The sequence below is a fragment of the Saccopteryx bilineata genome, chromosome 1, assembly GCF_036850765.1.
Source record: "Saccopteryx bilineata isolate mSacBil1 chromosome 1, mSacBil1_pri_phased_curated, whole genome shotgun sequence".
Lineage (NCBI taxonomy): Eukaryota > Metazoa > Chordata > Mammalia > Chiroptera > Emballonuridae > Saccopteryx > Saccopteryx bilineata.
In genome coordinates, this window is record NC_089490.1 from 230,402,851 (window position 1) to 230,428,953 (window position 26,103).

The 26,103-nt window shown below is 39.5% G+C and overlaps 1 protein-coding gene across 3 annotated transcripts in view; it reads right to left on the reverse strand.

Annotated features, from left to right (window-relative positions):
• Positions 1 to 2,052: 2,052 nt before the first annotated feature.
• MARK1 (microtubule affinity regulating kinase 1) overlaps positions 2,053 to 26,103 on the reverse strand; it is a 72,912-nt gene continuing 48,861 nt past the window's right edge. Inside the window, exons 7-18 of one of the 3 annotated variants that reach the window (XM_066238056.1) lie at positions 22,950 to 23,006; positions 20,126 to 20,362; positions 19,918 to 20,037; positions 17,327 to 17,426; positions 15,924 to 16,036; positions 14,435 to 14,588; positions 13,939 to 14,135; positions 13,398 to 13,498; positions 12,010 to 12,174; positions 10,462 to 10,713; positions 8,136 to 8,180; positions 2,053 to 4,204 (exon numbers count right to left, since the gene is read on the reverse strand). In XM_066238056.1, the coding sequence (XP_066094153.1) occupies positions 3,850 to 4,204; positions 8,136 to 8,180; positions 10,462 to 10,713; positions 12,010 to 12,174; positions 13,398 to 13,498; positions 13,939 to 14,135; positions 14,435 to 14,588; positions 15,924 to 16,036; positions 17,327 to 17,426; positions 19,918 to 20,037; positions 20,126 to 20,362; positions 22,950 to 23,006 (1,896 nt within the window). In that variant the 3' untranslated portion in view covers positions 2,053 to 3,849. The remainder of the gene's footprint in view (positions 4,205 to 8,135; positions 8,181 to 10,461; positions 10,714 to 12,009; positions 12,175 to 13,397; positions 13,499 to 13,938; positions 14,136 to 14,434; positions 14,589 to 15,923; positions 16,037 to 17,326; positions 17,427 to 19,917; positions 20,038 to 20,125; positions 20,363 to 22,949; positions 23,007 to 26,103) is intronic. The other 2 variants (XM_066238076.1, XM_066238065.1) reach the window with 2 other exon arrangements.

Sequence of the window (26,103 nt, forward strand, 5' to 3'; positions counted from 1 at the left end):
CAGGGCACATAGGAGAAGCGCCCATTTGCTTCTCCACCCCTCCGCCGCGCCTTCCTCTCTGTCTCTCTCTTCCCCTCCCGCAGCCAAGGCTCCATTGGAGCAAAGATGGCCCGGGCGCTGGGGATGGCTCCTTGGCCTCTGCCCCAGGCGCTAGAGTGGCTCTGGTCGCAACATGGCGACACCCAGGAGGGTCGCAACATGGCGATGCCCAGGATGGGCAGAGCATCGCCCCCTGGTGGGCAGAGCGTTGCCCCTGGTGGGCGTGCCGGGTGGATCCCGGTCGGGCGCATGCGGGAGTCTGTCTGACTGTCTCTCCCTGTTTCCAGCTTCAGAAAAATGCAAAAAAAAAACAAAAAACAAAACACTTTCTCTGTTCGTTCGTTCATGCATTCATTCATTCATTCATTGTTGGACACTTAGGTTATTTCTATATTTTGGCTATTGTGAATAATGCTGCAGGGTAGAGCTGTCTTCGAGATAATGATTTTGTTTCTTCTGGAAATATATCCAGAACTGGCATTGCTGGATCATATAGTAGTCCTTATTTGTAATTTCTTGAGGAAGCTCCATATTGCTTTCTATAGTGGCTTCACTAATTTACATTGCCCCCAACAGAGTACACAAGGGCTGCCTTTCTCCACCTTCTCACTAGCATTATTTCCGGTGGCAGTCATTATCTACTTCTTAAATTTTATCCATTGTATCCACCCTTTACATCCCTCAAAAGGCCTTTCTCATGTTCACACAAAATTCAACCTTTAGAACCCGTTGTTGGTGCTTGCTGGAACACTTTCATTGTTTCCTATTTGGGCAGGGTTTTTTTGTTGTGAATGTTTACACTTGGTCTTCCCAAATGGACCAAAATCTTGGAGAAGAGGGATCATCTTTTGACAATGCCTTTGTATTTCTTAGTACATACCAATAGATATTTTAAAAATTAAGTCCGAGATCATCTTGATCAACTTACACATACTGATAGAATCACTTTATTTACAGTGAACTTGGGCCTCATTCATCATGTTTAATTTTGTTGCCCACACGGCAAAATGGTATTGTGGGTGAAATCACTTCATAAGGCTTTTAGGGTTTTAAATCAAATTCTACCTTAGAGAATATTATTGAGTCAATGTTCTAGAACATATTTCCTATTATTTACCAAATTTTAATTTCTCAAATTAATACTGTGCCCCGGTCTCTAATAATTAATTCAATATTAGGGGTTATATCAAATAATATTTAAACAGAGACCAAGGATATCCTGATATCCCATAGCCATGAACATAAACTGCTATTTATGTACACGAACATATTATTAATTTCCTCTAAATTTGCAAGAAAAGTTATGTTGTGCCTGACCAGGTGGTGGCGCAGTGGATAAAGTGTCGGATTGGGATGCGGAAGGACCCAGGTTCGAGATGCCGAGGTCACCAGCTTGAGCGCGGGCTCATCTGGCTTGAGCAAAGAGCTCACCAGCTTAGACCCAAGGTCGCTGGCTCCAGCAGGGGGTTACTCGGTCTGCTGAAGGCCCGCGGTCAAGGCACATGTGAGAAAGCAATCAATGAACAACTAAGAAGTCGCAACGCACAACGAGAAACTGATGATTGATGCTTCTCATCTCTCTCCATTCCTGTCTGTCTGTCCCTGTCTATCTCTGCCTCTGTAAAAAAGAAAAAGAAAAAAGAAAAAGAAAGAGAAAAGGTATGTTGTTATGAAGATATAAAACCAGAGATCTAAAGTGAATATCAAGATTTCATTTTTGGTCCCTTAAAAATATGAAAATAAATGTCTTTACCACAAATACAGAAGAGTTGATCAGAGTGAGAGAATGTAAAAAAACACCAGTTTCTACCTTAGAAAAGACATGAGGTCTGTTTTTATAAAACCAGTTCAACAAGAGGAGCTCCTATAAATAAAAATATTTAAATTTTCTTACCATAATGGCACCCTGGAAAACCTACGTCACTTCACCCCTGCCCACTACATTTAGAACACATGAGATCAACTCCCCACACAAACACTTCTGGACTAGAAAACAGGGAATTCACATTCCGATAAAGAGCAAAAGACAAGTGCTTTATTATGAGAACGGTTCAAGTAAAACTTCTGAGTGCACCAGTGAAAGTGAAGAGATTTGCATCAATCTTTTTTTGTATGAACACTAGGTTAAAAAGGGGCTACACAGTTGTTATTCTTGTTGTTTTTTTCCCCAAACACCACCCTTTGCTAAGGCAAAAAATACACTTCATTTTAGAACAGAACGGATACAGAAGAGAGCTATATCACAGTATGGGATAGAGAACGTGAAATTCACCCTCATCTGGGGCACGTGGGTGGCGCGGCCCCTACACGAGAGCACTCTAATGTAGGCTGGGATTACAATATTTATCACAGCTTTATGCTTCTCTGAACTGATAAAATCTGAATACACTTTCTATTTCTTAGGAGTGTGAGGGTGAGGCCCTTGTTGTAGATATTACAGTAATTACAACATTAAATAACATTGCACAGTCAACCTCCAAGGCTAATTCAGTATAAAATAACAAGTATTAAAAGGTACCCGGACTAGTGGTTAGACATCGCAGAGATCACTAATTATGAAAGAAAAGAAGGTAAAGGCCCAATTATAGAGCTGCATGTTAAGAGGCATAACGATGTGCAGTAAATACAAGAGATCTGGCAAAAACAGTAAAAACAGAACAGGTTACATTGAAACCAACTGAACAACCACAGAAGCTTAAATCAATGATACACTGTTATAAATAGCATGTGTTGTCCAAAAGTCTCATAAATACTTACAGATACTACTGTGTCGGGGTGGATGAAGGGAATGCGAGGGAATGAGGCATGTTCCCAATGCTAGTTCATTCCTGAGGTGGCATTATTTAACTGATACATTGCTCAACACTGTAAAGATGAGTTTGTGCTATGAGAACAGTTCCAATATTATAATGTCCCCACAACAGCATGGCCGGATCAGGAAGGCAGCAAACCTAAGTTGACAGTTTACATTATAATAGCCAGATAGAGTAGTGATTCTTTTTTATTTTGCTGCTGCAGTTGGCAATGGGGCAGAAAACTGGTTCAAGTTCAAGAGGAATTTGATGTAGGTTTCACTTCCCCTGTCCCCTAACCCCCTACCCTGGGTACTTCTTAATTAGCTCAAGGCAAAGCTATAATTTATATTCACGTACTTTATTTTAAAAACTCTTAAGTGCAGACACTGTAAACATTTTGTATCTTCTCAACTAAACCTTGTCTGGTAACAAGGATAAGAGCAAAGATAAGCAGGAATAACTCTGTGTATAATAAAGCCGACCTATTTATCAGCTTCTAGTTTAAATTTAAATACGATCTGAAAATAATTATTCAAAGTCCATGCTACAATTGCCAAGACTATTTCTGTGCACTTTTAATTCTGGACACAATTTTTGAAATTGCTTGATGGAGGTAAGAATTTTAAAAAACCCACCAGGATGTAAATAACAGGGAAGAATATTTTCAACTCAAAGCATCAAACATAACATTTATGTGCAGAAATCTAGACAACTATACAAGTTTTTAAGCAATCATCTGTTTTATTATACAACTCTATGAACAGAAAATGAACAGAAATACACAATATACTTACCTGTACATGTGAACCTACTTTTTTTTTTAGCTACAGATATTTATTATAGTTCATACTGACTTTAATTTTACAGTTCATAACTATGTATAACCTTATTGAATTAAGGGCAAATTCTACATGGAGTGATTTCACAGGCCAATGACATTAGGTGTGACCAAGTACATTCAAAAACTGTACCTCATATGGACATGTCTTCCCTGATCCTGCAAATGTGAGCTCCTTTACAGTTTGAGCTCATTTGCTATTTTAGATGCAATGTTCTTAAAGGCAATAGATGTTCCAGATATTCGCTTGAAGCGAACCCCGTTCAGTGACAGCCGGGGCAATTTGCAGACTTCCATCTCCCACTGCACGAGGCTATCCTGTCTGGCATCTCCATGGACACAGAAGAGCAAAAACCTCTCTTTTTGTTCATAATCACAGTTGTTAGCATCTAACACTTTCCGGATTTCCCTCATCATGTCATTGGGGTCCATCGAACTAGTGGTCTTCATACTCCAGGTGAACCGCAAAGAACGTGGCTTGGAGTCTTTACCCTCTTCCTTGTCCCTTTCTTTGGGTTCCCCGGATGTGCTTCTGGAAGAACAGGGCAGAGGGAAAAATGTAAACAGAAATCCCATTCAGCAAAGGAATCCAGACACACATGAACTCTCAGTAGTCACGATTCAACACTTACTAAAACGACCTAATTTGCAGACTACCTTCAGGCAGAGACAAAGGTTGACGATGTCACTGTGCTGTTCCAAAAACAGACCTCAGGACACCATTTGTTTTGACTTTTATTAGTATCTTTGATCTAAAATAGTGTATTTCCTTAAACACCTTTGTTTGTGGGAGATGAGTTTTGCAGACAGAAGTAAAGAACTTGATACTTTTACAGATCTTCCCATACTTTTCTGTTTAAGTTTGCAAAAGCAGAGTCTCCATTTTCTGCACATTTGTACCAAAAAAGAAGCCCACTAGCATTCTGCTTGTAAATACACAATTTTGAAATATATAGAAAAATTTCCCTTCTCTGATCCTTTTATTGCGTAGGAGAAAGACTGGCAACAGATAGAGTAATGGCTGCAGAAGGATTTACATCTGATAACGTTGAAAAGACCGTTGTATTGCAATGAGGCAAAGACATCAGGTCCTGCCACACAAGTGTGTAGACATAGGTTCCTTTAATGTTTTGCTGAAGACATCATTAAAACAGTCTACAAGGGTCTGCATGACCTACATACACCCCAATCCCTAAGGCCAACCCCTCACTGCCTGTGACTGTGCTCACTCCCATGGACACACTGGCCTCCATACTATTCCTTGAACTGACAGGGTCTGGTCTATGGGTTCTATAGAAACCTACAGGAACCCACAGACTGGTTCTTCTGCCATAGTGGATGACTCACATACATTTCTTAAAGGCATCAACCTTACTGACTTTTCCTGACTGCAGACATCCCATAAACAATACAGAACCAGAGAACCTAGCTTACATAATCATAGAAAGGTAAAAAGGATAGATTTTTATGCTTCAGAAGACCTTGCAATTAAATTGAACAGGCAATTAATTATCTAAACATGGATGTTGTCATTTTAACTTGTTAGTCCATCTCACATACATGGGATTTAAAGAAACTATAGCCTCAGGAAGTTTATAATCTGCTCTATACATATTTAAAACATTTTATGGCAATATTATCCTATAATGTATATTCACATATACATTTTCATATGACTTTTCATGGAGTTGTGTCTATTTATGTGTTCGCCTTCATTGCTAAGTGTCTGAGCCCCCAAAGCTCTACAAACTATGCAAGCTTGAAAAAAATAAAGAGGTAGGTAGAGAAAATAAGTTTCCAAAGACTATTAACTAAGGATGGAGGGTATTTACTCCGATGTCTTCTCTACCATTCTCTTGTTGCTCTCTGACTCTGAGCCACAGGCCCCTCTGAATGTGCAGATCCAACCAGGGTTGTTTCTCAGGGCCACACATGCAACTGAGGTCCTGGAGTCAGCACGCTTAGGCTAGAAGGGACCCAAAAGTTCACTGGATCGAGCACTTGTTTCAAAAACAGAACTAGGAAACTTATATTAAGTTTGGCTAGGAAATTTGTATTACTTTTCAAAGGCCATTCAGCTAATGAACTGAAAGACAGACGAGAAGTCAGGTGTCTTATTCTACGTGTGATTTTCCTTGCATTCCCAAGGAAACCTGGTGACCTTAAGACAACAGGCACACATGAATTGTTCTCCTACATGCATCTCAAAGGCATCCTCAATGGTAACGTTAATTGTAGAAAGTGCCTGGAAACACCAACACTAATAATAACAACATCTGACATTTACTGAGCACCTACTCTCTGCCAGGAACTGTTCTAAATGCCTAATGTGTACTGTATCCTTACTCACCACTCATAACTACCCCAAGAGGAAGTCAGAATGAGGAACTGGGGGGACAAAGAGTTCAAGTCACACAGCTAGCTAAGTAGTAGACCCCAGCTCAACCCACACGGTCTGGGCTCAAGAGCCTGCGCTGTCCACCACCAGGCTCCCCCATCTCTCTGCAATGACAGAGCCTCATCAGAACTGGCTTGGTCTCCCCTATGCTCCTGCTTCTTCTGTTAAAGTGGATACTTTCCTCCTGGTGACTGTGTGGATTAAATGACTAGCAAGTACCTATAGAGAGGAAGCATTCCATAAGTGTGTTCATAGGCAAAAGAAAAAAAAAAAGGCCAACAAGGACCAAACAGAAAGAATATGTAGTCACATTAAAAGGATAAAATGCATACAAATTAAATGCAATATGAGCAGCCACTTGTGACACTATACACTATTAAATGTCTCAGAGGGAAATTTAGTATAAAGAGAGGAGGAGACCCAAGACGGGGGTGTAAGGAATGCCTGTGTGAGGAATGGGCTACACACAGGGTCCTTCATGTTTATTCAACAGGTAGAAGAGGGTCAAAAACACCCATCTTGTTTGTCTTGGGCTCCCTTCCATGGTGACCCAGGCACCCAACTCAATAAAGGAACATTTCAACTATTATGACCGAATGTAAACATGGTAACAGTTCTTAAAAAAAGAACTACATGGGAATGCTTAATATTAAGTTTTTTCCAAAGCTCATGATGTCTTTTATTTCAAGTCATTTTCAAAAGTAGAAATGAAGTTGAAGTTTGTGTTCTGCTGGTCAAAAATAATACCTGAAAGAAGCCAGGGGCATCTGTCCCCCTGAGGAAGTACAATGTCCACTCAAAATGATTCAATGCCTTTGTTTCTTAAATTTCCCGTTAATAAATATGAGCACATGTAGCAACATGTCTTAATGTGGTTGCCCAGACCGTTCCGGCTGTCCCTCACAAACCCAGGGGATGGGGTCCAGGCATGTCTTTTATCAAGTTCCGGGTGGGCTCACATTTGAGACCAATTGCCAGACCGAATATACAACCAGTATTAAACATCAAAACATCACACTGTATGGCACGGTGAGCATTCCCAAATGTGGTTCACCACTGAATCCTCACCTAAAATACAGTGTGTCCGTAAAGTCATGGTGCACTTTTGACCGGTCACAGGAAAGCAACAAAAGATGATAGAAATGTAAAATCTATACCAAATAAAAGGAAAACCCTCCCAGTTTCTGTAGGATGATGTGGCAGCATGTGCACGTGTGCAGGTGATAACATAACACCATGTATACAGTGGAGCAGCCCACGGCCATGCTAGTCGAGATGTGGACAGTACAGAGGAAAGTTCAGTGTGTTCTGTGGCTCACTAAATTCGAATCCGTGACCAAAGTACAACGTGAATATCGGCACGTTTATAACGAAGCGCCACCACATAGGAATAACATTACTCGGTGGGATAAGCAGTTGAAGGAAACCGGCAGTTTGGTGGAGAAACCCCGTTCTGGTAGGCCATCAGTCAGTGACGAGTCTGTAGAGGCTATACGGGATAGCTACCTAAGGAGCCCTAAAAAATCTGTGCATGAGCCCACATCGAACTGCACTGAATAGGTATGAAACTGGGAAAGTTTTCCTTTTATTTGGTGTAGATTTCACATTTCTATCGTCTTTTGTTGCTTTCCTGTGACTGGTCAAAGTGCACCATGACTTTACGGACACACCCTATATACTAATACCAAACCTTCCTGTGAACTTGTTCTGTGTTATTTAACACTGATTTTAGAGACCTCATTTTAGCGGGGAAAGGATCAGCATATTTGAATCTATGCCTTCTTTTGCTAATACACGCATTGCAGGACAGAAAGGGCTGCTTCTCTACCAAGCACACAATTGAAAACAATGTTCAGAAAAAACGCACACTTGCAATCCATTGATTAACTGACACGTCATTCAATGTGAGGTGACATTAGGAACACCCATCCCAATAGGAAAATGTTAAATGCACATACTAGCTGGTTATTAGTTCTATTCGTGTGCATTAAGGGCTGTCGGCATTTCGCAAGCGCATTTGCATACACGGGGACCTGGAAGCGAAGTGTCAATAGTGGCTCCTCACCTTGAGGTGTCTGTTCTGCCACTGGCTTCGCCTTCACTTGGGTCCCTCAAAACAAAGTGAAGGTTGAGATTTAATGATGAGAGTGAAAAAATATATATCAAGAAGAACCTACATCTAAAATGATTTTTAAAGTTAACTTGTTAAGCAAACTTCCAGCATGACAGTATTGGGTTACAAGTCCCTCTAATATGATTTGTCATGTTTTTTTTTCAACATAACCACACTTCACTGTCATTGATTGAGCGTCTACTGGGTATTGTCACTGCGAAGATGTGAGGTGACAGTTTATGGTTGTTTTTTGTTTGTTTTAATGCGATCTTCCAATTCTCAGACATGATTGTAGAGTTATAATTTATCTTTCAGTTTAGTTTAGTTTAATCCAAAGTTCAAACTATTTAGTAATCACCAATGGCAAAGTCATGGTGTTATTCAGCAGAATTCTAGTAGTCGCTCAATTTAGAAAACATCATATATTAACCTTGCAGTTAGAAATAAAGCTCAACACGTATAGAAGTATTTCTAAAAATAAATGCCCATATTTAAACAAGCAATGAACTTATTTCAGAAGTTAAGCTAATGATTCATGCACATGATAAAACATTATAGCAAAAGAACAGCCTATCCAAGCAGGGGAGGCTAAGAACATGAACTCAATTTTAACTAGAAACACTGATCTTACCTGGATATTCATCTACCTGAGAAATAAAACCAGGAAAACTCTACTCATTGTCCTTTTGTTGAATGTAATAAATATTTTTAAAGTCTACCACATTTTAACTGCTTTGTCATCTTCAAAGGTAATTAAATTCTACATAGGAGTATCAAGTTATATACCAGTTTACATATATAAAGAGACAGTTTGTGAGAGCAAAATACTAATAAATAGCTGGGAAAACTGATCAACTTGAACCTTTAAGTCAAGGGTCCCCAAACTTTTTACACAGGGGGCCAGTTCACTGTCCCTCAGACCGTTGGAGGGCCGGACTATAAAAAAACTATGAACAAATCCCTATGCACACTGCACATATCTTATTTTAAATTAAAAAAACAAAATGGGAACAAATACAATATTTAAAATAAAGAACAAGTAAATTTAAATCAACAAATTGACCAGTATTTCAATGGGAACTATGCTCCTCTCACTGACCACCAATGAAAGAGGTGCCCCTTCCGGAAGTGCGGCGGGGGCCGGATAAATGGCCAGCATGTGGCCCACAGGCCATAGTTTGGGGACCCCTGCTTTAAGTCAATGTTAATGTTTTAGCCACTCCTGACACTGATGTAAAATGAGAGCAAAAGGAATAAAAGCAGTGCCACTTTTGTCACCCTGCTTTTAAAAACGTCTCTAAATAGTCAGCCAGCACTCCCGTCTCTCTCACTGACTCCACTGGTGAGCTGCTAGGTCTTTCTCTACCAACCTGTCCTGCCGCACGGTAATTGTCCAAATGGTATCAAATCACTGATCGGGTTAGCAAAGGAGGCTGCCTCTGAGTATTTCAATTCAGCTGTGTGATCCTCGGAAGACTGATCCACAAACTGAGTCCATAAACAGCTCTGTGAATAGGCAAGAGACTAGCACTGCCTCTTCTCTTTGTGGCCTATTCACTGAAATACTGCGGACACTAAGGTTGGGCGCCTTGCACAGTGCTTTGTACACACAGGACGTCACGTTGACAGGCTTTTAGTACGACCTAATTACAGACTCAATCGACATCAACCTGCACTGGCTTTGGCAACTTGTGTAGTCAATGTGTGTTGCACCTTTGTGCTTGCTTTTTAGAGAAGAGGACAATTTTACTATTTTATTACATTAGAAGTTTGCTATTCATTTGGTGTTTACTGTGTTTTGAGGTTAAGCTTTTATAATGTTAAATTAGGTAATCTATGGGGCTGTCATATCTAGGGTTTTTATAAGGAGGAAAAGAAAGGGAACTATTACTAGTGAGCAATTCTCTGAAGATACGAAATATCATTGAAAGGATAACTATAAACTTCTATTTAATTCCTTTTCCTAAATCAAGGCTTTTGAGTCAGGGGATAGCCTTTTTGTTAAAACACATTTGTGATGTCAAATTTGGCTCTTTCCCATTCTAGAAGATTTTTAAATTCTCATTTTGTCCGGGTTTCTTCTTTCTCTTAAGGGAAAAGACATCTTATTTGATTTTTTTTTTTTTTACTCTTTTCCTTCAAACGTCTGTAAAAAGGGCAGCTCTGATGAAATGTCATGAAATCGTTTTTTGGAAAACCCTAGATGAAAAAAAAAAAAGCATTCCACCTTTCTAGCGCCCAGAGGCCACAGACGGCGAGGTGCAGCCTCAGGACTGACCTGCGGACGAATCGGGAGGTGATCTTGCTGATGATGCCGGTGGACGTGCCCCGCCGGGCGTGCGCGAAGGCCCCAGTCTCGTGGGACGGGGACGCGGGGGGGCCGGCGTAGGCAGCGCTGCGCCGCTCCCTCAGCTGCTCGCCATGGAAGGTGCTGCGGCTCGAGCTCCCGCGGGGGAAGCGTGTCCGATCCGGGGTGCTGGCGCTGATACTGTGCGCAGACGGGGAAGCAGCAGGCACTCGCTGGGTGGTCCTGGCGGGGGCAAAAGTGATGACACCCGCTTCGTTATGATGACCCAGAGCTTCCACCTCACAACTAGAGACAAAAATGGCTATGGCCACTTTTTACTTCGGGCAATAAGAATTATTATTACTATATTTCTTTTTTTTTAATAACTAAAGTGACTGGAGTGATATTGGTGAATAACATATACATTTCAAGGGTATAATTCTTGAGTATATCATCTGTATATTGCACTACTTTCTTTTTAAAAGATTTTTAAAAACATTTATTTATTGATTTTAGCGAGGGCAAGGGAAAGAGAGAGACAGGACCCTTGCTCTGTTCCTGTAGGTGCCCTGACCTGGGATTGAACTGGCTACCTCTGGCTACCTTTGGGAGGATGCTCTCTAACCAACTGAACCATCCTGCCCGTGCTTGTACTACTTTTATTTGGCCCATTCTATGTGTTCCTATTAAACAGCAGATGCAGGGGTTAACTGTACTTCCTTTATCATCATATGTAGCAGGCTAAAAAGTCAGTTTGAAACTAAATGCCTTTTATAAAAATTTAGCAATTAAGGATTAAGATATGACTGACACAAAAATATATATGTTTAGCATCAGAAATGCCAGACCAGGGGGAGCTATGCACATTTTTTTTCTATTATCTTAATCCGCTCAGCAAGGTAGAGCACGAATTTTACTATTCATCAAAAAGTATTCCAACAGAATCATTTCTTATTTATAAATTTAGGCCTCAGTCATGGCACAAGACTCCAGGGCACCACCAATATGATGAACAAATCTAACTATCCAAGATGCTCCTCAATTTTAGAAATCCTAACATAGGCAGATACTAGAAAAACAGTCTCATACTTTTTATACCAGAAAGGGCTCTTTGAGATCATCAGTGTCATCAACAGGGAAACGAAAAGGCCAGTTTAATTAAGATTGAGTAACCGGCAGGACCCGGGATGACTGCCCAGAGGTATCAACTCCTAGTCTCAGATTTTTTTTTTTTAATCATAAAAAACTCAATTTACCTAAGTGATCACTTAGGCAGGAATGTTTTACTTTTAGGAGCGGATTAAAGAGAAAATCCTTCAAGAAGACATCTCTAGAAAACAATTTAAATTATAAGCAATTTTTCTGAAGCGTAGGGAATGGAGGAAATTTTATGTTACTATTCAGCGCTTCCTCTGCCACAAACACTGCATCTTGTCACAAAGCTCATCATGTCACGGAGCCTATCATGTATTTGCATAGGGTGCCGTATTTTCAAACAAACTCTTTAACAAACAAAATGAAATGCAACCAGCAGGTTACCCGGGTCGGTAAGCTTCAGAGCCGTCTTTAATGGTTGGCAGTGTAACTTTGATAGGGTGACCAGAAGCAGACATGGACTTCTGGTGGCGGGGTCGTGCTGAGGGGACAGCAGAGGCCCCGGCAGAGCCTGTAGAAGATATGCTACTGGCCGACATCTCCGTGAGGCTTTCGACATAAAACAGAAATGTAGAAAAGAAGAAAAGGATGTAGTTCACTACAACTGAAGAACTAGATGTCTAAACCTAAATTGACTAACACCTTTTATAACTGTAACACTTCAAAGAAATGATCATTAGTGGCATTATTAGTGACTGACAAATCAATATTCTTGTGAAAGATGGACAAGGTAAATTTATCACCACTCTCCATGTGGAAGATCTCACACGCACCTGCCCTCTAGCTGTACGTGTGATTCTGAGATGGTATAAAATGATCTTTATGGATAAAATGGTTGTGACTGGGGACATTGTTCACTTTCTAAAAGTCACATTTTGGTGTGACATGTTTCCTTGAAACGTCCACTTTACGAAAAGAATTCACAATTACAGCAAAAATACTATTGTTGTAAACATTATTAAAACACTTTGAGGTCTTATCATGAATCAATAGGTGAACTGTTGTAGATTAAAGGATGTCCAGATTAGGGCTTAGTACAGGAAATAAGTCAGAAATCAATCCCTATTTTTCTAAATTAAAGGATCTTATATCCAAGGACAGACAATACCTTTCTGGGACTTATAATTAATAGACACTTACTTTACGTGACTATTAATTGAGAGGAAACAAGTGTAAGGATGGTCTGTCCAGTCTACAGAAATGACCAGAGATGGGACTAAGCACAGAATTTTATCAGAATAAGCTCTCTGCCCTTTTGATGAATAGTTCTGATTATAATGATGAAAAAAGCTAAATTAAGAAAAATAAAAATAACATGGTTGATCATTATTTAAAATAGAAAGCCTTGAGAATTAGATGATTCTCAAGATCAGCTGAGATGAACACATTTCTTTACAGAAAGAAAAGCCATGCCTTCATTATTTGGATCCAATAACGACTTGATGGAGGGAGACAAGGGGAGGTAAGAAGGGGGCCGCAGCTATATAAGAGAATGTGATCCAAATTATGAAGACTGGATTAGGATGCTATGATCTGCTCTGTTGCAGGCAAACAGTCAATACTTTTAGAAAAGATTTTATTTGCGAATTCTCAGGTTAAGAGAATTATCTCCTGTTTCCCCTAAATATTTTCCAAGGGAAGATGCCCTAGTAAGACTAGTTGGATTACTATTTTGTATTTCCTTTCCTCTTGACTGTCACTCCAAAGGTTCTGGCGAGAGCACTGATGTAGGACAATAACCCAGTAGAGTAAGCTGGAGCAGGGATATGTACCTGCTGTCTTTTCCATTCTGCAGGGCCGTGTACCGGTCTGTGGTCCTTTCACAGACATAGGTATTCCTTCTCGCCATGCTCCCTCCAGCATATACATTATTCTTTAGGAAAGAAGGGGAAAAAAAAAAGCCATTTAAAAAATCCTAACTGTACTTATGGAAAGTCAAAGAAATAAATTGAAGCTGTAATTTACTGAAGATACAAAAAACACAAGGTTGAATTTTAATTGACCAGACTCTCATATGAATGAGCTCTATGCCCCGTCCCCCTCAGGTAGGTTGTTGGAGTGAAAGGCAGAGCATCCTGAGCCTGTCACAGTTTGAGCTCACTGTCCTACAGTGGCAGTGAGCATTTAAAGAACTCATATTCCATTTCTTTGTTCTTAAATTGCATTTATGAGAAACTTGGCCCTTTTTGCATGCGTGATTCGCTCTACAATTTTGAAACATTTAAAAAAAAGATTAAAAAAAAATCTTTCAACAAAAAATCCTGACCATAGATAACCACCACAAACTTGCAATAGACGGGAATGTTTACTCACACTTGGAATAGTTGAAGATTTCTTCCTTTCTGGGCCTACGAGAGGGCTGGCAGTCACCTCGCTCTTGGATCCAACTGTTGCGCTGCCAAGCTTACAGGCTGTCCCATCTTTGTCCCACTCCTCTTTCTGTTCGCTTTCCACACTGTTGGCCTGGGACCTTTTCGTATATGACACAGCAGGGGGAATGGATGGACCAGCTGTAGTTAAAAGAAAAGGCCCAATGAATCACAAAATAACTAGCATATTTTCTTCTTATGGACAAAAACCCTGCATTAAAAACATCTTTATTTGCATATTTTACACTGTGAAGTAAGGTGAGACTGTTCAATGACAAAAATAGGTCAGTCCCCAAAAAAGGGACTGTATTTGTCATCCGATAATGGAATCCGTGGTGACGGGGATGACACAGGCACACAAAGGTGTGGCTGTCGAATGCTTAACAACTGCGAGTTTGGGTGGTATCGGTCTGTGTTCGCTTGTGTGATATTTCCCCCACCATGATCACTAAAGCGCCGCTGCTTCTGGTTCGCAGAGATGCTCCTTTGGACCTTCAGGTGAGCGGGGGACTGAAGCGTGCTGTTGTTTAAGTCACTACTGGGCCGTGACCTCTGACTCAAGTTTCCACTGGATAATGACTCACCGCCTTCAAACTAGAAATGGAAGAAAGACCACCAGGGTTTCAAAACACAAGCACGTTTATGCAGACAACACGCATTCCATTTTCCACTCTATTCCAAGCCAGACAAGGGGTAAGCAGAACTTTAAAAAATATATAGTTTGGGAACAGAACTACACATTGGCAAACGGGAAGGGAAATAGATGTAACATGTTTGCATGAGCACTTGTGATGCTCTGTTATCTTGTCCAAATGGCTTTGAATATTTTATTTAGTCAAAATATCAAATAATTGCTACCAACTATTGAATGGCTATTATACACCGTGCTAAGCTCTTTATAAAGGTTCCTTTGTTTAATCTCTAGCCAAAAAACACTAAGATTTATTAATCTGCACTTTATAGATGGAGAAGTTGAGGGTAAGAGAGCCAAGGGACATCTCTAGATTCAAAGTCATGATAAAATACACACAGGTGCACACATATCTTTTTGTTTTGTTTTGTCCACTACATTCACAGAACAAAATTTGATTTATTAGCTCTGATCAAGAAATTGCATTTACTTAGAGCAAATCAAGGTACATTGGGGATCAATACACTACCCTTCTCTCTGTAACATAAACGATGTTTGTGGTCAGCCAACTTTTTACTGAATCACTGGCTTCCCTGAACGGTTCCTATCTAATTAAAAACAATTTCAGCTGATTCTATAAAATGCCTCCCACTGATGTCAAATCTTCAACAAACTGTCAATGCTCTGGGCTCTGTTCTCGACTCTTGATTTATACTGTTATATCTGCTGTCCCAAAGGATCATTTGCTTTTATGGTTCAATCGCCATTTGCATACAGTTATTTCCTAAATCGATCTCATGACTGATCTGTCCTGGCCTTGAGAATTCCCAACTGAATGAATCAAAGCCACTCCAAACTCTGTAAGGTAAAATGTCACCAACTTTGTTTCTGGGTCCCCACCTGTACACATCACCTAAGACGCACGCTTGGTTGTAAATGCTATCACTTCCTCTTGTTTAGCTCACTGTGGTTTCTGCATACCCAGAATAACCACATTACCTCAGGCAGGACTGTTGCATTTGGACACACAACTCTGGGGGGCGCCATTCCCAAAGACTAGACTGTGAATGGTACCCCTTAGAGCCAAGGCATTAGGCCTTCTTTTACATAACAGAATCTCTTGGTACTCGGAAATGAAATCAGTTCATGACTTAGCTCTTGAATTTTGAATTCTAATACATAAGCATGCTAAGGTCTTTATGTTAGTCCTGATACCACATAGACTATATCTGCTTACATCATATCTTATACTTAGCCAAGAAATGATTTATATTCATCTAAAACGGTGAAGAACTTACTTCAGGAGGTTTTCTACCCAGAAGAATATAAGTAGCCATGACTTCATCATACTTCTGATTTATCAAGGCATCATTTATCTCGTCTCGTGCAAAACCCATGGTGACCATGACATCTAAAAATTAAAAAAAAAAAGGCAAAATTTCCTGAAAATGTGTTTATTTTAGTAAACAAATGAATGAAAACTGGTCAGGTTTGCCAACATTAGATTTGAAAACTAAGTTCTAACATTTTAAAGTGTAATATTACTTCTAAAGACTTTTTGACTATTAACATCCAGATACTATATATTCGCATAATGTATGCTCACCATTTTTCATGAGGAAATTATATTATGGGTTATTGATGACTGGGCCCCTTCCATTTCTCATTGCCTAGCACACTCCTGAGCTGAAGTCCTTTGTCCAAGAGACACAATATCTATCTGTGTGTGACAAACAACACCCTTTCTTTCTCTCCCTCTTTCTCTCTCTCTCTCAACACACCCTTAGCCCATAACGATCTGCTTTCTGATCTGAAGGTAGTCTGACTCCTCTTTGGAAGGTTTGAATTCCACAGTTGTTCTGATCAGACTCTTAACACCCTAGGATGCTCCTCCCTCCCCCCTCAAGTCAGATAGGAGCACAGTTGAGATGACTCCATTTTTGGGTCTCCAACGACTGTAGGAAGGGAGACAGAAACAAAGGAGACAGTTTTGATGCAGAAAGGAGCTGGGCATGGGAGAATGGACCAGGTTGAGACGCAGAAGACAGAAAGAAAGAGGCCGTATAAACTCAGGACCTCTACATTCTTGGTTGAAATACATGCTACGCTTTGCTGATACTCATCAGTCTGACCAGAGCTGATACTTAAATCAGTCATTCCTCCTGTTAGAAATTGCTGTAAGGAAAAAATAAGGTTTATCTACATTACTTTAATTTTTATATTGCTATTGCCAAGAAATGAATTTTTTCAAGTAAAATCTCTTCCTATTTATATTTTTTAAGACTTTTTTTTTTTTTTTTTACAGAGGCAGAGATAGACAGGGACAGACAGGAACGGAAAGAGATGAGAAGCATCAATCATCAGTTTCTCGTTGCGCGTTGCGACTTCTTAGTTGTTCATTGATTGCTTTCTCACATGTGCCTTGACCGTGGGCCTTCAGCAGACCGAGTAACCCCCTGCTGGAGCCAGCGACCTTGGGTCCAAGCTGGTGAGCTCTTTGCTCAAGCCAGATGAGCCCGTGCTCAAGCTGGCGACCCCGGGGTCTTGAACCTGGGTCCTTCCGCATCCCAGTCCGATGCTCTATCTACTGTGCCACCACCTGGTCAGGCCCTATTTATATTTTTAAAATGCTATTTAGCAGACTAAATGACCATCACTTATACCCTAGGGACAGCACCTCTCACACTATTTAAATACTTACCTATTCTTTTTGTGTCGTTGAAATCTGGTTCAGGCTCAGAATATGGCTTTAGTTCTTCCTCTTCGTGACCAACGTTCATCCACCGATCTTTCATGATTTGCTAGAAAATAAATTCTACATTATGTTTGGCCAACCAGAACCTCCAATGACTTATTTCAGCTCTGTTTTGGTGAACAGAGACCAAGTCAGGAAGGTTTCTCTCAGTCATCTGAGGGAGTATACTGGGAGAGGCTGAGAAAGAGTCTCTCCAGCCAGTGTGTGGAGAGCAGGTTAGAGAGGTTCAAGACCAGAGGCATGGAATCAACCAAGAGGCTTTCTTTCACCAGAGACTAGGAGATGATGCCAGTCTGAATGAAAGGTAGGCCATGGCAATGGAAAAAAGAGGTAAAAATCAACAAAAACTCACAATTGGATATGGGGGTTTGAGAGTTTGTACTTAGAAATCTTTCATTTTTTTTTTTTTTAAAAAAGGTTATTAACAAAACAAAAAAACAACTCATGGACATGAACAACAGTGTGACTGCCAGGGGGAGGCAGATGGGGAGGTAGAGGCGGGTACAGGGGGATAAAAAGTGATGGAAGGAGACTTGGGGTGGTACACACAACACAGTGGACGGATGATGTATTGTGGAACTGTGTACCTGAAACTTGTATAAGTCTGTTAACCAGTGTCACCCCAATAAATTCAATAAAAAGAAAAAATTTTTAATAAAAAAGGTCATTATTATTAATAGTAGTGTTGTCAATACTGTCCAGAAATAAATAAGATCCTTAAGATTTTCTTAGCTGCAGCTAAGAAAGGTGTTAAAATACTTTTTGGGGAGGACCAAAGATGACGGAGAAAGGGCAAAAAGAAGGAGCTTTGCTTTGGCTCCAATTTTGCATTATTTTAAAAGATAACACAGTCTATACCAGTTAAGAACTGGAAAATGAAAGAATATATATACAAAGAGGAAATAACACAAAAATTTTTTCAGTTTCTTGCTAACAAAAAATTTAGACATATCAAAATTCAAATCAATAGCAAATAAAAACTTAGTGTGTAACATAAACAGAAATCCTTTTAAAATCATAAATGACCCTGTCCCTCCCATTAGCGCAATTAGGAAGGACTGACAGCATTCACAAACACGACCTGAAAAATTATGCAACAGTTTAGACCTAGAAAAACAACTCTAGGTCATTCAATCAGACTATGAAATTAATTCATTAATTTTATCGTGATGGAGGTAGTTCATTTATAAGGCTTTAAGAAAAACTTCAATAAAGTTTGCAGTCATATCTGAGAAGCGACAGAAAGGCGTTACATAAGTTACCGTATTTTTCGCTTCATAAGATGTACTTTTCCCAAAAAAAAGTGGAGGGGAAAATTCCCGTGCGTCTTATGGAGTAAAAAATACAGTACTTTATTAAATATTTTAACACACCATTTGGTTCAGATTTTTTTTTTCTTATTTTCCTCCTTAAAATTCTAGGTGTGTCTTATGGTCAGATGCGTCTTATGGAGCCAAAAATATGGTAAGTAAAAAGTTTAATAAAAAAATAGCCACACAGAACTGTCTAAATCAAATTTCAATGTTAGAAAATTATATACTGAAGGAAAACTAGTATTCACCCTAAAATAAAACTCATGATATGCAAGTAACATTAAAAAATACATAAAGTTGCAATTTTTTAAAAATAAGGCAATTAGTGGGAAATATTTCATATTAAAATGTATTAAGCTGATACAATTCCTTAAGGCTGATTATCCAGACCCTTTGAGTCAAGCAGCTAAGAGCCACAGAGAGCTTACACATGAAGAACAACAGTTACCTTAGTCATTAAGAATACTGAGTACTATCCCTATGAAATAAATACAAATGAAAGCAATTATGAAACTACAGGACTACAATAAAGGCATCAAATACTAAAAATTATTATATCCAATACTGAACCAAGCTGTGTGCAAAATAGGTACCTTCAGATGCCCTGGGTCACCCACAATCTTCTGGCAATGACAAGACCTATCAGACTGTTAGTACCCTTTGACCCAGTAATGACCTTCTGGAGAATTTTTCTAAGTATATATCCCAAAAAGAAAAAGTATATCATAATATTTTTAGCAAAAACAATAAAACAATTCAAATGTGCAAAAAAAGCAGGTAAGAGTCAAATAAAATATGATACATGACCCAAGGATGACAACATTGCTCACCAGTAAGGAAGAAGCTCACTCTCATGATCAATCAAAAAGTATGTACCAGGCCTGACCTGTGGTGGTGCAGTGGATAAAGCGTCGACCTGGAAATGCTGAGGTCGCCGGTTCAAAACCCTGGGCTTGCCTGGTCAAGGCACATATGGGAGTTGATGCTTCCAGCTCCTCCCCCCTTCTCTCTCTCTGTCTCTCTCCTCTCTCTCTCTCTCTCTCTTCCTCCCTCTCCTCTCTAAAATAAATAAATTTAAAAAAAAAAAAAAAAAAAAAAGTATGTACCAAAAACTTCTAAGTTTAAAAAAAAAATGAAACAGGAAAAAATTATTTTAAAATGATCTTCAGTTCCTGGAACATTTTCATTGTTAAACTTCAATCTGGAGTACAAAAGATAACTTACTTCCAAGCTGCCTCGTTTAATGGGATTGAGCACTAGTAATTTCTTCAGGAGATTTTCACAGTCGGTGGACATATAGAAGGGAATACGGTATTTCCCTCGTAAGACTCGCTCTCGCAGTTCCTGAGAAGGGCCAGAGAAAGCACTTGTAACTGGCTTTGGAAAGGATCGTGCACGGGGATAAAGCATGCATATCAAATTTAGCTGATACCTTTAAATTCTGGCCATCAAAAGGCAAGGAGCCACTGACCAGCGTGTAGAGGATGACACCGAGACTCCACACGTCTACCTCGGGCCCATCGTACTTCTTCCCCTGGAAGAGCTCAGGAGCAGCATAGGGTGGGCTTCCACAAAATGTGTCCAATTTGTTCCCAACTGTAAATTCATTACTAAAACCAAAGTCAGCAATTTTAATATTCATGTCAGCATCAAGGAGAAGGTTTTCAGCCTAAGGGGAAAATAATAAAAAGGACAATGTGAAGAGCCTATGTAACATCAAGTAGCATTATAACTATTTCAGATTCCAAACATGGATTTCTTGCCTCTTGTTTCTCAACATAATAGCAAACATAGGAGCCCAGCAGGGTACATCAGTGTTTACCTGCTCAGAGTTACACCTACAGAGGACTGAATTTTAACACTATACAAGGAGAGCTCTCATTTTTATGCAGATCTGCAAATGTTTAAGGAAGGTTATTTAAAATCCATTTTTTTCATCAAGGTAAGTAACATCCTGAAATTGTATCTTAATAGGACCTCATCAAAAGTACATCTGTCCACATAACACTAATCTGCTGGGCTTACACCAACAAGTTTACCCAACAGCACTCCATTTTAACAAAGCATCATTGGTCAATGCGAGGCTAATACCTACAATAACTGCCAATCAGGGCTTCTCTAATGAGTTCAATCCTTTATCTTCCCTTATGGAGTGCTTCCTCAACAACGTTCTGTTCTTTCAGTAAAACGATACACTACAATACGGACTCCATTAGATATGGTCTGTTTTACAGTTCCTTTTGCTGTTTTAAAACTAGATTCTCTTCTGGAGGTATATTATGGTAGAAAGCAGTAACCCCCCCCCCCACTACCACCACCATGTTGTGAGAGGCTGGTTTCCCAAAACTCTAAATCAGAATCACCCAAAGAAAGTTTTAAATGTGCCTTATGTAAATGTGAGCAATTCAATAAGGTGTTTGCTTTTGTACATGCTTTCTTTCAACTGATAGTCTAACAAAGTTAGAGGTTACTTCGTATGTAGATGTGTTTTATCAGGTTTGAAAAAGAAGTAATATTTGACTAACATTAAATGGCAACCTATGGGTTGAGAGAAGGTATCTGTAAATCATATGCTTGATAAAGGGTTAATATGCAAAATACAGCTGTACATATGGAAAATAATATAAGAATAAACTCTATGTTTCACATACTCACAACTGTAAACCTACTTTCACCCCACCCTGTATATAAGGAATTTATATAACTTACTAACAAAAAACAAAAAACAAAAAAAAACCCTCAATTAAAAATGGCGAAAGGCCTGACCTGTGGTGGCACAGTGGATAAAGCGTCGACCTGGAAATGCTGAGGTCGCCGGTTCAAAACCCTGGGCTTGCCTGGTCAAGGCACATATGGGAGTTGATGCTTCCAGTTCCTCCCCCCTTCTCTCTCCTCCTTTCTCTCTCTCTCTCTCTCTCTCTCTCTCTCTCTCTCTCCCTCTCCTCTCTAAAATGAATAAATACAAAAAATTTAAAAAAATTTTTTTAAAAATGGTGAAAGCACCTCAATAGACATTTTTTCAAAGATTATAAAAATGGTCAACAGGGAGAGGAAAAGGTGCTCAACATCCCCATCATCAGGGAAATGCCAATCAAAACCATAATGAGATATCACTCCACCCATTAGGATGACTATCATTAAAATTATGCATTGGGGAGGATGTAGAGAAAAGGGAATCCTTGTACACTATTGATAGAAATTTAAATTGGTACAGACATCATTGAAAATTGTATGGAGGTTTGTGAAAAACTAAAACTAAGCCCTGGCCGGTTGGCTCAGTGGTAGAGCGTTGGCCTGGCGTGTGGAAGTCCCGGGTTTGATTCCCGGCCAGGGCACACAGGAGAAGCACCCATCTGCTTCTCCACCCCTCCCCCTCTCCTTTCTCTCTGTCTCTCTCTTCCCCTCCCGCAGCCAAGGCTCCATTGGAGCAAAGTTGGCCCGGGCGCTGGGGATGGCTCCATGGCCTCTGCCTCAGGCACTAGAATGGCTCTGGTTGTGACAGAGCGACGCCCCGGATGGGCAGAGCATCGCCCCCTGGTGGGCGTGCCGGGTGGATCCCGGTCGCGTGCATGCGGGAGTCTGTCTGACTGCCTCCCCGTTTCCAGCTTCAGAAAAATACAAAACAAACAAACAAAAAACAACTAAAACTAGAACTACTGCATGATCCAGCAATTCCTCTTTTGGATATAGTCCTGGTGAAAATGAAATTGGTACCTCGAAGACATATTTATGTTCTGATGTTTAGTGTCATTTGTCAATGAACATTTCTTAACATACACTTTTATCATACATATCTTATACCACAGTATGCGACTTTATTCTAATTACATGCATTTGATGTTCATAACACTGTTTAAAATTTTTCCTTAATTCTTTAAGTTTTAATGGTAAGAATGAGAACTGACTCTTACATCAGACCAATCTGGACTTGTGGCCAGACTTTGCTTGTGACTGAATGAGACCTTAGGCATTTTTAGTTTGGGACAAAGTTCCACCCTTGTCTATTAAAAAAAGCTTATAAATGGTGAATCAAATCTCTTTTAGCCTTTAATACTAGATAACTACTGATACATTTTCTTCATTTTCTCAGTGAAAATATTGCCTTTCATAAAGTTGCTGTGAAGATTAAATAAAAACTAATTTGCTGGTATAGTACCTGGCACAATTAGCTCCAATATTATAAACATAAATAGCTCTAAAATTATAAACTATCAGTTAATAATTAAATTTTTTATGTGATAAAATCAGTGCCTTACCTTAAGATCACGGTGAACAATGCACTTTTGATGACAATACTGCACAGCAGACACAATCTGAAATAAATATTTGGATAAAAGATTAAAAAATTGCTTTATGGTAGAAAAAAAATCACAATTTCCCCCAATATCACTTCCAATTTAGATAAATTACTAACTTGAATTTCAAAGTCATATTTAATAATTACACTGTTCCTTTAGTTCAGAAAGCTATAAATATCGGAATTAAAGTAATGAAATTCACTTTTAAATGTACAAAATGTGGCCTGACCAGGCGGTGGAGCAGTGGATAGAGCGTCAGACTGGGATGTGGAGGACCCAGGTTTGAGACCCCAAGGTCACCAGCTTGAGCGCAGGCTCATCTGGTTTGAGCAAGGCTCACCAGCTTGAGCCCAAGGTCACTGGCTCAAGCAAGAGGTTGCTCAGTCTGCTTTAGCCCCCCCCCCCCCATCAAGGCACATATAAGAAATCAATCAATGAACAACTAAGGAGCCGCAATGAAGAATTCTCATCTCTCTCCCTTCCTGTCTGTCTCTCCGTCCCTACCTGTCCTTCTCTCTGACGCTGTCTCTGCCACACAAAAAAAGGCACAAAATGTGGAAAAGTAGTATTTTCTTGCTAAAATACACTAAAGTATTTCTTTACCAGAGTTGTGAAGACTTTTATGAGTTGTTATAGTTCTCTGTTTACATGATTAAATGTCTATTAATTCATAGTTTTGGTCAAATGGTTTATTTATTTCAGTGTTGGAATAAGAGCTTTGGCAAACAAGAATCAGTATTCCAAGATACTTGGTTCAAGTTCAAAAAGCGAAAGTCTATTTTAGGAATTATATCAAATGTGTTCAACACATGTTTCTTTAGTAAGTCCAACTGACTGAGAACTTATCAGTGGGGTATTTAGCAACATCCTTTGTGTGTTCATATATAAAGAAATAGGAAAAACTTTGTGCCTTAAAAATAAACCCAATTATCAAAAGAAAAGAATAAAAAGTGAAATTTAATCTTAAACCTGTCATTAATTCAGGTGGGCAAAGTACTCTACACTGTAACTCGATTTTGTACGCAGTCATAATTTTCAACCATTACACAGGGCTCTTTGGGGACCAGGTCTAAACAAGGAGGAATCTAACAGATTAAGAGCCAAAGACACAAATGAGAAATAGGTTAGAACAATTCTTTCACAGTTACTTACTACATTAAATACAAAACTGGAAAGATTCCGACAGCAATCAAGTAAGAGGTATATTTTGTACTTATAAGTCATGTCTGATGCCTAGGAAGACAACCATATCAATGCACAGTAGAACATTCAATTCTGTGGATTCAGTTAAATGCAAACACAGTTTGAATGTTGAATATTGGTTAGGCATTTACAAATGGAGATAGTTATGAGATTCCTAAAAGTTTAAAGGTGATATGAAGTATGACCATGCCAATAGGAATATGGGTTAAAAAAGCAAACAAACAAACAAAAAACTTCTAAGTAATAGAAGTGAAACTGACAGTTCAGTATTCTATATAATTATCCTGATGATTAAAAGACAGAGAAGATGTGAACTCAAAACAAAATCAACATACAATGAGTAATATGTAATTCAATTCAATTTCTTTTGAGTCAACGGTTTATTGAGTACCTGCTATGTGCAAGAAAATGTGCCAGGGAAATACATTTACAGTATATAAACCTTGCCCTTAAGGAGTTGGCAGTCTGGTTAACAGGAGAAAACGTGTATGAGCAACCGTAATGCAAGGTGAAATCACAGAAGCAGAAGTACAAAGAGGTGAGGAAATCCAAAAAAATAATCAATTCAGTTAGAAATGCTTCCTGGAATTGGTGATACTTGAGCTAGGTCATCCTCAAAGGATAGTAATATTTTCAAACGTGGAGACTTGGAAATGAGGAGGAAGAGGATCAGGTGGGAGGCAACAAAAGACACTGATGCTGAGACCACCCACTATTTGAAAAAGTCCGTGGGAAACAGTAATAGGAAACCCAGATAGACAGGTAGGCAAGTCGCTGATTTACAAACAAAGCAGGTACTACTGAACCACTACATGTTTCTGAGCAGAAAGATTATGAATGATAATGATCAATTTGAAGCCTGAGTCCCCCAAATACGGCAGAACCTTACAATGAATATTTGTAGCATGTTTTCTTGGGCAAAATGCTTTGAAATTCTAATAGCCAATGTTTGCTGCAATATGCTCATTAGCCAAGAGATCAATATATATTTATATGTAGACATCAATATGTGTTATTGAAGATAATACATGGGCCATAGTATGTTCATACTATAAGGCTATATTTGTATCATGGATGACAAATTTGCTGATAATGATACCATCTTTTTCAAGTCCCTTTGTCTTGATACAGTGTGAAGGCATGTTACATGCATTTTACATTAGACAGAACTATCTCTTTGAAAGCAGATCTATAGGCACTACTGAAAGAAAAAACCCCTAGCCTTAAAACACCTTGAGAACGGAAATTAAAGAGAATGCTCCATATTAAGCATTCACTCTCCCCAAACTCAATGACCTCTGACCTCTAGCAGTCTGAACACGGCAGTTTATAATATTACTCCTCTTACCTAGCCAGGTACGATCTCTGCTGTGAAAGAAGTTCTGGCTTCTGAGTCGCTGCAAGAACCACACCCACAAATCCAGGTTTTACTGCATTGTTCTACGGCCAGACCCTTCCTTCTCAAAACATCCAGAAAGAGGATGTAGGAATTTCCTTATGGTCCTTCCATTACAGATCCTGAAAACGTGAATTACTATCAGCCCTGCACCGCCCTTTAAGACCAGACAGGTAGTGTTTTGCTGGGAGATGCAATTGTTAGGGTCATTCTGCAATCAGTTATGCAGTAGGATAGGAGTTCCCAAGCTTGATGCGGTAGCCTTAATATGGAAAGAGTTGAGTCAGTACCATAATTTTCTGGCAGGCCATCAAATCCTAAGGAATGCAGAGGCACTGTGTGATCAATGGCTGCTGAAGTGACCTTAAACTGCCCAGTGTCTCTGCTATCTCTAACAGAAGAGTAAAGGGCATATATAGGTATAACCTTGCTAATACAGAATACTCTTTCACTATTCAAAAATCTTAACCCTTTGAGTAGTGAGATTTTTTTCATGCTCGCTGACCCCCAGGA